The 12,386-nt window shown below is 45.2% G+C and overlaps 1 protein-coding gene across 3 annotated transcripts in view; it reads left to right on the forward strand.

Annotated features, from left to right (window-relative positions):
- Positions 1–12,386, forward strand: part of RCAN2 (regulator of calcineurin 2) — a 95,524-nt gene that overhangs the window by 15,073 nt on the left and 68,065 nt on the right. The window contains exon 1 of one of the 3 annotated variants that reach the window (XM_053284083.1): positions 6,673–7,005. The exons of the other annotated variants lie outside the window; for them this stretch is intronic. Within the exon in view, the coding sequence (XP_053140058.1) occupies positions 6,814–7,005 (192 nt within the window). The 5' untranslated portion in view covers positions 6,673–6,813. Of the gene's footprint in view, positions 1–6,672; positions 7,006–12,386 lie in introns of those variants that run through there. 3 annotated transcript variants of the gene reach the window in all.

The raw sequence follows: 12,386 nt of genomic DNA on the forward strand, positions 1-12,386 counted from the left end.
TTTTAGTCCTTCAGTGTGCTTGAAATGTCATAATCCTGAATAACTTAGTCATCTGCAAATGCAGCCACTTCACTGCCTCTCCTAGCCTCCTGCTTGTTTATGAACAAATTAAATAATACCAGTCCCAATTTATTTGGAAGACCTAACTTCTTACTTCCCTCAGTTGTGAGAACTGCCTGTTTACTCCTACGCTCTGCTTCCTCTTTAACTAATTATTAAAATGTGAGAGGCACCATCCTCTTATTCCATGACTGCTAAGTTTACTTGGGAATTTTTGGTTTGGGACTTCATCAGAAGCCTTTTGAAAATCCAGGTATACGTCAAGTGGATCACCCCTGTCCACATGCTGATTAATACTCCCAAAGAACTTGAAAATGCTTGAAAAATAACTTGGGCTTGAAAAAGCCAAGTTTTCTTCATCGGCAAGGCTTTTTCAGAAAAAAATATCAGGGTTTGACTTCCCCTATCCTCCTTTCAGTGCATGTCATCAGTGAGGGCTCCCAAAGAGGTTCAAAGCTGAACCTAAGCCTGAAACCAGACTGAAATATATCAGACAATGCAATCTTCCTGAGATTCTCAGATATCCAGGTTGTTGTTCAGTTCATCCAAGGACTGAAGAGAACTTGGAAATTCCCTGAGTTACAAGAAAGCTGAGCTTCCGCTCCCCCGACTGCCAAATCTGTTCAATGGTTTCTTTTCCGAAACTCAAGCATTTCTTTAGAAAGGAATTCAGGATTATTTTTCAAGAATAGAGACAGGCTCAAAAAAGACTGTTTGCTCAGTCTGCAATTCAGTGAAATTTAGGATGAAAGTACACGTGCAGCAAAGATTGATTTTCCTTGAATTGTTGAATGTGTAGCTACTGCTCATTTGCTGTGTAATCTGAGTTAATATTTTCTAGCACGGAAGTGCAGTAACCTGATTTTAGAAATTGCTTAAATAGTCCTAACTGATTATATTCTGTGGTGGTGTCTCCTATTATTGTTGTCTGAAAAAGCTTGAAGTGTGATAATGTTCCAAGTTCTAAAACAGAACATAATCTGTGCGCATATAATTTCTTCCATGGATTTATTCATTGTGACCTTAACATTGAGTCAAGTAGCATTTTTGAAGAGAAGAGAGCTGGTCTTGTGGTAGCTAGCATGATTTGTCCCCTTAGCTAAGCAGGCTCTGCTCTGGCTGCATATGAATGGGAGACTAGAAGTGTGAGCACTGGAAGATATTCCCTTTAGGGGATGGAGCCGCTCAGGGAAGAGCAGAAGGTTCCAAGTTCCCTCTCTGGCTTCTTCCAGATTGGGCTGAGAGAGATTCTTGCCTGAAACCTTGGAGATGTCACTGCCAGTCTGTGAAGACAATACTGAGCTAGATAGACCAATGGTCTGACTCGGTATATGGCAGCTTCCTATGTTCCTAAGATGCTACCTTGGAGATCCTGGATCTCAATATTGAAGGGAAAGGTGGTAGCACAAGTGGTAGACACATGCTTTGCGTGCAGAGGGTCCCAGGTTTAATCCCTGGCATCTCCAGATAGGGCTGAGAAAGACCTGTCTGAAACCCTGGGGGGCTGCTGCCAATCATTGTCTGACATGATGAGGGACATTACTCAAAGTAGCCCCATATAAATTAAAGGGGCAATTTAGACAATGCCTAATGTATCTTTTTGATTTCAATGGGACTATTTTGAGTAATTTTCTTTATCACCTCAGCCACTGCAGGAGATACTGAGGTAGGTACAGAAGAACCTCATTATCCGTGGGGGTTCCCTTCTGCAGGGGGAGGGGAATAGCAAAACAGTGGATAATGAGGCATTAAAGTATGTAAATTGGGTGGTTAGGTTCCTGGACCTTTAAAAACCACCCCAAATAGACCCCCAGTCTCCCCAAATATAAGAAAATGGGCCAAATAAAGTGCTCTACCATGTTCCACTGGCCACTGGGAGTCCAAGGATGCCTCCCATGAGTTGAAAAGTCACTGAAAATTGGCAGAAAATTGTGGTTGTTTTTTTTTTGCTGTTTTGTGTTTGTATTTTAATGAACCATGGTATGGCTCTCATACTCAAAATGGTGACTGGAAATGCTATCCGAGGTGATTTCTGACCACCCCTGACCTGCAGATACACAAGTTTAACCCCCTTTTTTGCCAGTTTTTTTCACCGCATGAGTTCGGGTGTCCATTACCCAACCGCGGATACACAAAACCACGGATGGTGAGTAGGGATGTGCAAAAGATTTTGGGCACAGATCGATCTGTGCCCGAAACGAGCAATTTCGGGTGATTCAGGTCCGAACCGAATCACCCCCGATGTCCCCTGATATTTTTCGGGGCTGAGCCGAATCACCCCTGATTCGTGCCTGAAAAATTCGGGTGATTCGGGATGATGTCTCTTTGAATTTCCCGCCTTTTTGCCTCCATTGATTTCAATGCAAAAAGGTGAGATTTGACGTCAGCTCGAATTTCGGGTTCCAGGGGCAAAATAGTGGGGTGGGGTGGTAGTGCCTAATGGATGGAGGCTACCACCCAAATTTCAGGGGAATTGGGCAAAGGGCAGATTTTTGGTTGTAGTGTCTTTGGGGCAGTTTGGGGGCATAGCGTGGGATCTGGGCAAAAAGAGTGGGGTGGGGTGGTAGTGCCTAATGGGTGGAGGCTACCACCCCAATTTCAGAGTGATTGGGCAGAGGGCTGATTTTTCGGGAATTGTTGAAGTTTACGTGTCTTTAAGGTTTTTCCCCATAGAGAAGCATTGAGGTGTCAGCAAATGTATAGCTTCACGCGGGGGGCAAAGGGGTGGCCTAGAGCAGTGTGGGGTTGGTGGTAGTGCCAGGTAGGGTCAAGGAAGCTACCTGAATTTTTTCAAAGGATTTGGGCAGAGGGCTGATTTTTGGGGAATTGTTGAAGTTTACGTGTCTTTAAGGTTTTTCCCCATAGAGAAGCATTGAGGTGTCAGCAGCCCCATAACTGCACTTGGGGGGTGCTGGGGTGGCCCAGAGGGAGTGGTAGTGTAGTGCACATAGGGTGCCAACCACCCCCATGGGTTTCTAACCCATGGGGTACAGGGTTCTGTTGTGGTGTGGATTCTGAGTGTGGATTCTGAGTCTGGATTCTGAGTGTGGATTCTATGATAGCTAATGAGATTTTCAATGAAACACCATGAATCCACTCTAATTTGCTACTGCCTATCATGTGATATTCCTCACCTTCACTGCAGGCAGGCAGGTTACTGTTCAGTTAACATGCTAGTTAAAAACACATCTCTGTGTATAATTGACACAAGATCATTATTATTCATCACTTGAAGAATGAGTCCTTTCTAAGGGATCAGTTCCCTCCTATTATTATGTCCTTTTCACTGAGACCCTTGTTTGCTGTAATAGTGTTACCACCTTGCTCACACACGTGTCTGTCTATGGCTTTGGGCTAAATGGAGAGAATTTCGCTCAAAACTGAATGTGTAAGTATGAATAACACAGGCAAACGCCAACCTTACGGTACTCCAGAGGAGGCACAGACTCAGGCTCTCCACGTGTCCCATTCTGCGCAGGGGGTCCCCAACACTGGGCGGCTTGTTGTAGCCTCCTGGTCAAGAGTCTACTTGTGTGTCGCTGCGGCACAGAGCCTCACCACAGCGGCACACAGTCACCAAAACGGGGTTAGCAGCACACTCACTCTGCTAACCTCATTTTAGGGGAGAGGTGTTAGGTGGGCTAACCGCCACTGAACCACTGGATTCGCCCGCAAGCCCAGTGGTTCTTACAACCACTGGAAAGCGGGCTGGGCAGCCTTAGCCCGCTTTCCAGGGGTCGTGAGAATAGCCTCGGAGGGTGACAAGGCTCTTGAAACAGAGAAACAATATTTTGCGTGTATATCAGTGGCACAGTATAAATAGTGGTACGGTATCTGACAGCCTTGATATGCTATGCACAGGGAGTGAAGGCAGCTCCGAAGGATTAGATAAGGAAGAAGGAGCAGTGAGGGGATGAAGACTGTATTAGCCTAGCGGTTGGTGAGCAGAAGGATGGAGAAGGGTCGGGGAAAGGAAAAGGGATAGAGAAGGGTTTAATACCTGTCTGTATCTACTGCTGCGTGTAAGATGGTAAGGAGTGAAAATCCCCCTGGGAAGATTAGGGCCCCATCACAAAGATGTTGCTAAAGCAGGGGCATGGAGAGGAAGTGAGGTGTGGCCTGGGACCAGTGTTCGGTGTCTGTGGCACATCACGTGCTCCTAGCTAGCAAAGAGGGGCACTAGGTTTCCCCAGGCAGTTAGGCACATGTAGGGAATGGCCCAGGCTCAAAGGGCTTTGCACGGATGTTTAGCAGCTCTCGGGAAGTCAAGCAAAGGGATCTCCCTGTGTCAGGCCCACACAGAGAGTGACCAAAAGACTCTGAGTTCCACTCGTGCTCCTACGACAGGACTTCAGCAAAGTTCCAGACCAGAAATCAAGCAATAAACTTCTGTAGTCCAGCATTTTAACAAATACAACAAATATTTATATACCAGTTTCCAACAAAAGTCCCCAAAGTGGTTGACATAGAAATAATTAAATTAAATTAAATTAAATTAAGTGGTTCCCTGTCCCCAAAGGGCTCACAATCTAAAAGAAAAGAAAAGAAAAGAAATATAAAATAGATACCAGCAACAGCCACTGTAAGGATGCTGTTCTGGAGATGGATAGGGCTAGTTGCTCTCCCCCTGCTGAAAAAAGAGAATCCCCACTTTTAAAAGGTGCCTCTTTTGTTCAGTTAGCCGGGTTAAATAGGGTTTGCCCGTCCCTATGTCAGGTCCCAAAGGAGGGAAAGCATATGGGAGGCAGGGTTTGCTATTGTGCCGAGTTTTCAGAACTGATTTAGACCTTAAACCCTGGTTACATTTTGGGGTGTTTTGACAGGTTAAAGAGACCTTAAAGACACTGTGTCAGGAATTCTGACTTCATTAAGAATGCACAGGATGGGTTGTGTGTGCATCATCCTTTGCTAGGTTGTTTTTGCACCAGTTCAGTATTGGCACGACTCTGCAGTTTGTTTCAAACAGTGGCCAAGTTTCCCCTCCTGATACCAAATGCATGTCCATATCCTGCTTGCTTTGCTTCTGTAGGAAACCATCATTCCCCCCCCCCCCAAAAAGTGAGGGAGACGAATGTCTGGCAAAGGTGCTGTCGTCACTGGAATGGGACCTCTCTATGATGTCCTTGGCAGTCATGTCTGTGTGCCTCTCTCAGCTTCTCCAGGTTGGCCATCCTGGTCTCAAGGAAGAAAACCTGTTACCCAAGAGCCAGTAGTTCATTACACTGATTACGCATCCCATATGCAGGAGGACCAACCACTTGGTGACCACTTGGCATTCAGGAACTGGGCTCATTAAACTAATTTCCATTAGAAATCTGGAGCCTACCAAAATTTTCTATGTATTTTTGACGCGAATTTCCCCCTCATTTACTTGTATAAATTTTCCTGGTGCCCTAATGAGATAGTGATCTAGTTATGTATGCTATCTGACCTAGGTATACAGTAAAAATAAAACTCCACTATATTAATTTCCTACAGTGTATTATATATGATGGATATTTATATACTGCTTTTCAACAAAAGTTCCCAAAGCGCTTTACATTGATATAAATAAATAAAATGGCTCCCTGTCCCCAAAGGGTTCACAGTCTTAAAAAGAAACAGGATAGACCCCAGCAACAGCCACTGGAGGGATGCTGTGCTGGGGATGGACAGGGCCAGTTGTTCTCTTCCTGCTAAATAAAGAGAATAACCACTTTTAAAAGGTGCCTCTTTGCTCAGTTAGCAGGGTGGGTGGTTGCGTGGGGGGGGGGATTCCAGAAAAATTTTCACCCCAATCTGGAGATATCAACCAATCATCTTTATTACAGTCATAGACCAGCATAAAACCAAGGCAATAGGGGATTTCATCATAACATAAAATAATAATAATAATAATTCAGTTTCTATACTGCCCTTCCAAAATGGCTCAGAGTGGTATACACAGAGAAATAATAAATAAATAAGATGGCTCCCTGTCCCCAAAGGGCTCACATTCTAAAAACAAAAAACAAGATAGACACCAGCAACAGTCACTGGAGGGGTACTGTGCTGGGGGTGGATAGGGCCAGTTACTCTCCCCCTGCTAAATAAAGAGAATCACCACGGTAAAAGGTGCCTCTTTGCCCAGTTAGCAGGGCAATAGCAAGCTATAAAACTATTACACTGTATAAAATTGTACAAGTCTGCCGATGCAGGGTGTAAGACCTCATTAAACTGCGGCACCACTGCAATCTGGAGATATTTTTGTGAGCAGTACAGGTTGCCACCTTGCTTGAAAGAGTGGTGGCGACCCCTAACTTGATCAGTAGCTTTGCTGCATCACATGTGGTGACTGGGGCAGCGGGGTAGGGTGTTTTTGAATAGCTGCGGATTGTGATTTCTTTTAACCTTGAAAGCCAAATAGCTTGGAGGGTTGAAATGCAGAATTTAAATGTTTTGCCAACACACGCAGTCGACTGAAACAGCCATGATGATTCAGTTGCCAGCCCGTGCTGTCTAAATTGATTTAGTCTAGGTTCAGATGTGTGGCACATAATCATGTTCAATTATCTCCAGGCAGCACAGTGGAGGGGGGAAAAAAAATTGTTGGAGAGAAGGGAAGGGGGGGGGGGAAGAGATTTTGCTGAGGTCTGTCTCTGTGGTGATGTCATTGCAATGTGAGATGGAATAGTGCGGTGACTGTGCTGTGCTTGTTTAGTTGGAGGTTGTGTTAGGCAGAGGCATAGAAGAACAACTCTGAAAAGAGCTTCTCTCTGTGTGTCTGTGCACTTGATGCAGTGGTCTTTGGCCCTGAAGGAGTATTCTGAGTGTTGGGAAGGCTTTTTAATCATTCTGCACTCTGAAGCTCTTTGGTTTAGCAAGGTAGGGGGTGAGGGAATGCCAGCCCATGGCATGGACTGTGACGTCTCCACGCTGGTTGCCTGTATTGTGGATGTTGAGGTTTTCACCAACCAAGATACTAAGGTATGCACCTGCATTTCATTATGGAGAGAGCACTGGGAGCCATAGAAGAGTGTGTGTGTGTGTGTGTGTGTGTGTGTGTATGTGGTGTGTGTGTGTATTTAATTCTGTCAGGCAAGATTGGGGGACTTGAGTCTGTTACCTAAAGAGAACATGGGCTCTTTTCCTTGTTGGGCTTAAAAAAATATAATTTTATATTATCCTTGTGCTTTTCCTGGTTGGGCTTAAAAAAACAGCGTTTACATTATCCTTGTGCTATAATGACAAGCAGCTTTTATTCTGACTAGAAAGTTAATTTATTAGTCAATTCTTGCTCTTTCTGATCTGTTAGCATAAACAATGTGATCTGTGCTTCCTATGCATTTTGGGGTAAGGGACAAAACACATTCTAAATATGCTGTATATATATTTTTGTATTTTATTTCAGTATCCCAAACAGTTCTAAGCGACTGGAGTGTTTCCTAACTTTGTACCCATGAAACTCTCAAAACGAAAAATACCAATGCTCTTCTGTTTGTAAAAATAGCAACGGTGGGTGCCTTTGTTAATGCCATTAATCTAGATCAAGAAAAGTTGGGCAGTTGGACAACTTGCATATAATGGGTTGCTGTAGCACAACTAGTTGCATAAAAACTTGAAATGCTATGCTACATTGGTTTGGTTTCCTGTTGAGACTGTCTAATTGTACTGGTAATTGCATGGAATCAAATATGATCTTAAGTGCTAAACACACCCACCCTCCGCCAATATAAGGAGCTCTCAAAGAGGAATTTTGTGAAGGACCATTTTAAAGGTATAATTGTAAAAGGCAGTATTGATAAGCCTCAATTTAAAGGATGTTTGCAAATGCCATACTATACTGCACCATCATCAGTTTTAGGATGACCGAGGCAACAAGGAAAATACTTTGCTAGCACTTAGCATATGGAAGCATTATTCCAATAGAAGGTGAATTTATATCCTGCGTGAGTGAGTGTATGCATGGCGGAAGGGCACGTTAAATTTATACTCTGGTTCTGAATAACATTTCATCTGAGTCCTGAACTTGTACAAGCACAGCCCCAGCTTATATAGGATCACAGTTTGTCCTTTTCAGTGTGGTATGTGGTGCATTTTGATTGTGTGTGATTGAATCCAACTGCCCTTACACCCATGCTCCAGGGGTTAATGTCCAACTGAATAAGTAATACTACATGACTATGCTTGTATCTACCTACATGCAAGCAATTCCGTTGTCCTACAAAGTGGGGACACTGTACTTGCAGTGTCCCCCAGAGCATGTTGGGAAGCCCTGCCCTGCGCTGATGCTATTCCCCTCCTGAGCAAAGAGGCCCATTTTAAAAGTGGTGGTTCTCTTTATTGAGAAGGGGGAGAGCAACCGGCCATATCTATCTCCAGCACAACATTCCTCCAGTGGCTGTTGCTGGTGTCTGTCTTAAGTTTCTTTTTTTGGATTGTGAGCCCTTTGGGAACAGGGGGCCATTTTATTAATTAATTAATATCTATGTAAACTGCTTGGGGAACTTTTTTTTGTTGAAAAGCGGTATATAAATATTTGTTGTATTCGTGGAAGAACTGACGTTGATCTAACTTAGAAACTTGTACTGGAGACATGTTGAAATAATTATGTCTGTAGTAGTGAAGCATGCAATGTCTTACGTATGTTTGTTTAAACAGAGGGCTCATCTGGTATTCCAAGACTTTGCCAAAGAGCCTTTTGTCATGATCAGTGAGAAAGGCTACCAAGCGGGTAGAGTGGAAGGCTGAAGACACTTACCTTCCCTGCAGACAATGGCCTAGTCCTTGCTGGGTGCACAATTGCGCACCCAGATGCTCACCAGCTGCCTCTGGCAGTGCGGAGGTTTGAGGGCTGGAACGCGTCTTGGCTGCATGTCAGAACAGCCTCATTGTCTACAAAGCAGTATATACATATTTGTCGTATTTGTATATAAATATTCATTGTATTCATCCTCTATAATAAGATGTTAAGTGTGTGTCCGTGCCTTAGAATGCTGGGGTCTGCGTCCGTGTCTCCCTGGGCTGTTCTGGGCATGCGCGAAGCGCATGCCCAGAACAGACCGAGGGAGACACGACCGCCGACACCAGGCGGCCATGCTGGCCGGTTTTCTTGCTGCTGCCTCTACCCGCCCGGCCGGAGAAAGGACGCCGGGAAGGGAAAGATGGCGGGGGCGGGCAGCACTCTGGCTGGCGGGGACGGCACTCTGGGCGGCACTCTGGGAGGCGGGAAGGAAAAGGACACCGGGGAAGGGAAAGACGGCAGGGGCGGGCAGCACTCTGGGCGGCGGGGGCAGCCGCAGCGAGGCAATGGTGATGCCGCCGAAACTGGGCGGGGGGGGAGACTTTGGGGCCCTTGCCCGGCCGGGGAGACCGGCCGCGGCATGGAGGCTGGCGGCGGCAGAAAGGGTAATGGTGGCGGGGGGCCCGGAGCGCACAACTCTACTAGCACGCGTTATTTAACGGGCCTCAAATCACTAGTACATAATAATAATGCTACAATCCTAACTTTGCCATACATGTGCTCTGGACCTAGATATATGGGCCAAACTACACATTACGCAGAGTTTTGTACAGTATTTATCTTTTCCCTTCCCCCACTCCCAAAACAACTTGGTTCTTTTTTAATTGAAAGGCTCCTTGGGAGTTGAAATTAAAAACAGAAATTGTTCTTCCACAGGGGAAAAGTTTGCTTCTCAGTTTTAAAAACAAAACAAAGGAGAGGGAGGAAAGAGACCAGCAACTGTATGTAATATGTAATTTGGGCCTTAATAATAGAAGGTAAAGCTGCTGATTGCTCTGCAATTATAAAGCCCTTTGGAGAGAAATGATGAAGCTCTATAGCTTGTATAGATATCCACATATATACCAATGCCATTCAGAGAAAGAAGGGTACATCCAGTGAAGCTCTGTGGTAGGATATCATTAGCTCTGCCCCTGGGCTTAGCACTCTCCTATGCCCCAGACAAATGGCCAAATGATGTGCATCTGGGAGGAAAGGAACTTCAATGACAGGATGTCCTAAGACTTGGAACACAGTTGGTTCCTGATAATGGTGTCCTTAGTTGAAACATCTTAACTCAGCACCTATTTTCTCAGAGGAATCAATGTGATAAATGGGGGGTTGATTCCTGAACCAAGGCTGGATGCCCTAATCCCCCCACCCCACTGCTGTCAAAGCTGGTGATGTGTCCGGCACAAAGGTGGAGACATGTAGCAGAGAAGTCGTTGGTGGAGAATTGAAAGTTGCTCTTGCTTGACACCCACTCCCTTCCTGGCTCTTTCTGACTCTTCTGTGGACAGAAGGGAAGGGAAGAGGGTGGACAGAAAGCAGTGTGTGGGCTGGGAAAGGGTTGGGCACAACAGCTGAGCCTGGAGGAGGAGGAGGAGGAGGAGGAGGAGGAGGAGGAGGAGGAATGGAAGCAACAATGTGGGAGCCGCTTGGACAAGCAAACCAACCAGTCCTCTGCAGCCTCAGCTACAGCAGGAGCTGCCACTAGGACAGCCAGTCCTGAAGACAATGTCGGCCTGAGCCACCACTGTCACCCTCGCCACCTCTAGCCCACCCAACATCAGCCATCTGGTTAAGCCTCCCCTCCCATGGCAAGTGTTGTAAAGTTGAAACACAGTGGCAATTCACAAACAATGTTAAATGCCATTCGTCTTAACTTGGAGTATCTTGAGTTGAGGATTGACTGTATATTATTTATTATTTATTCATTTATAACGTTTATAAACCGCCCCATCCAAAGGCTCTGGGCATTGATATGCATCTATAATGTATATGCATTTATTCCCAGGAAGAACTGCTGCCTTGAAACAGCTCTGCTGGGCTGCACACATTTCTGCCAATGGTGGTGGAACTGGCAGAAGAAGCTGGGAGGTGGGCGGGGCCAAGAGGAAGGAAGATCAGGACTTCAGCTTCAAAAGGACCAATATGCTCCTTCACTTGGGCAGGAAGAGGAGCCATCAGATGCCAGGAGAGGAGAACTAGAAGTGTAACCTTTTCTCGGAGGCTGTAAACTAAGCCGAAGAAGAGGAAGGAAACATTTACAGAGCTGGGGGTTAGGAGCCTGTGTTCTTAACCATTTAGTGAATCCCCTTGATCTCAGGAAGAACTTCTGCTCACCCCTGATGAGAGACGGAAACTTGCCAGAAATTCTGAAGCGGGGGTGTGGGGGTGGGGAGCGGCCTGAAATATATACTTTTTTGTATCAAATTTAAACTTACTGCTACTATTTTAAAGATACAAAGTGAATTAAGCAAATAGGATTTCCCTTTAAAAATTAAAGTAAGGTATTTATATATTTTTTAATGTTGTATGTACACTAAACAGTAATTAAAGGAGCACAGGAATGCCCCTTTCATTAAGGCAAGTAGCAAAAATGGTCTTGGCATTATAATCCTCAAAATTCTGTTGCTTATAAATATGAAAACTGTTGAGCTATAATAAAAGTTTCAAGTTTAATAACTTAAAACTTGGAATGTGTGATTTACTTGATTAGGTATACAAATATGTCTAATTTCAAATTATATGTAGTGCTTGAGATCAACTATCTGTTCATGGGCATCCGCAGGACTTTGTCCAGGGTGGGTGGTGGGGGCAAAGCCTGCAGTCCTATACCCATTACTGGGCATAAGCGCCATTGAATTCCGTGGGACTGGCTTAATCCAGGGGGCGGGTTGCAACTGCTTCCTCTTGCGCCCCCCCCCCCTTCAGTTAAGCTCCTGCAGCTGGAAGTAACACAGGAATATAGGAAGCTGCCTTATACGGAGTCAGACCATTGGTCCATCTGGCTCAGTATTGTCTACCCAGGCTGGCAGCGGCTTCCCCAAGGTTGCAGGCAGGAGTCTCTCTCAGCCCTATCTGAGAGATGCCGCCAGGGAGGGAACTTGGAACCTTCTGATTGAAAGGAAGCATGTGCTCTTCCCAGAGTGGCCCCATCTCCCAAGCGGAATAACTTACAATGCTCACACATGTAGTCTCCCATTCAACCAGGGCAGACCCTGCTTAGTAAATGAGACAATTCTTGTTTGCTACCACAAGACCAGTACATGGACATGTCTGATATTTTGCCAGCTGAACATTACAGAGTTGAAACTATCAACACTCTAGTAAATGAAAGGTAGCTTCTTATCTGAAATTGGAAAGTCTTCTGCAGTCAGCACTATCTAGAATAGAAACAGAAGAACTCATCATTTCCTGAGCTCTCTGTTGCCTCTTAAGGATTTGCTACCCATAACAAGCCTTTTGCATCACTGCCGCCTTTGACCTTGTTTAAACTCTTTCCACTCAAGCAGGCAGGGCACCAAGCTGCTTGCTTCCCTTTAGGAGGGTAAAACATAAGCTCAGTTCAGACATTATGCTG

The sequence above is a fragment of the Hemicordylus capensis genome, chromosome 1 (assembly GCF_027244095.1).
Source record: "Hemicordylus capensis ecotype Gifberg chromosome 1, rHemCap1.1.pri, whole genome shotgun sequence".
In the NCBI taxonomy this organism is placed as follows: Eukaryota; Metazoa; Chordata; class Lepidosauria; order Squamata; family Cordylidae; genus Hemicordylus; species Hemicordylus capensis.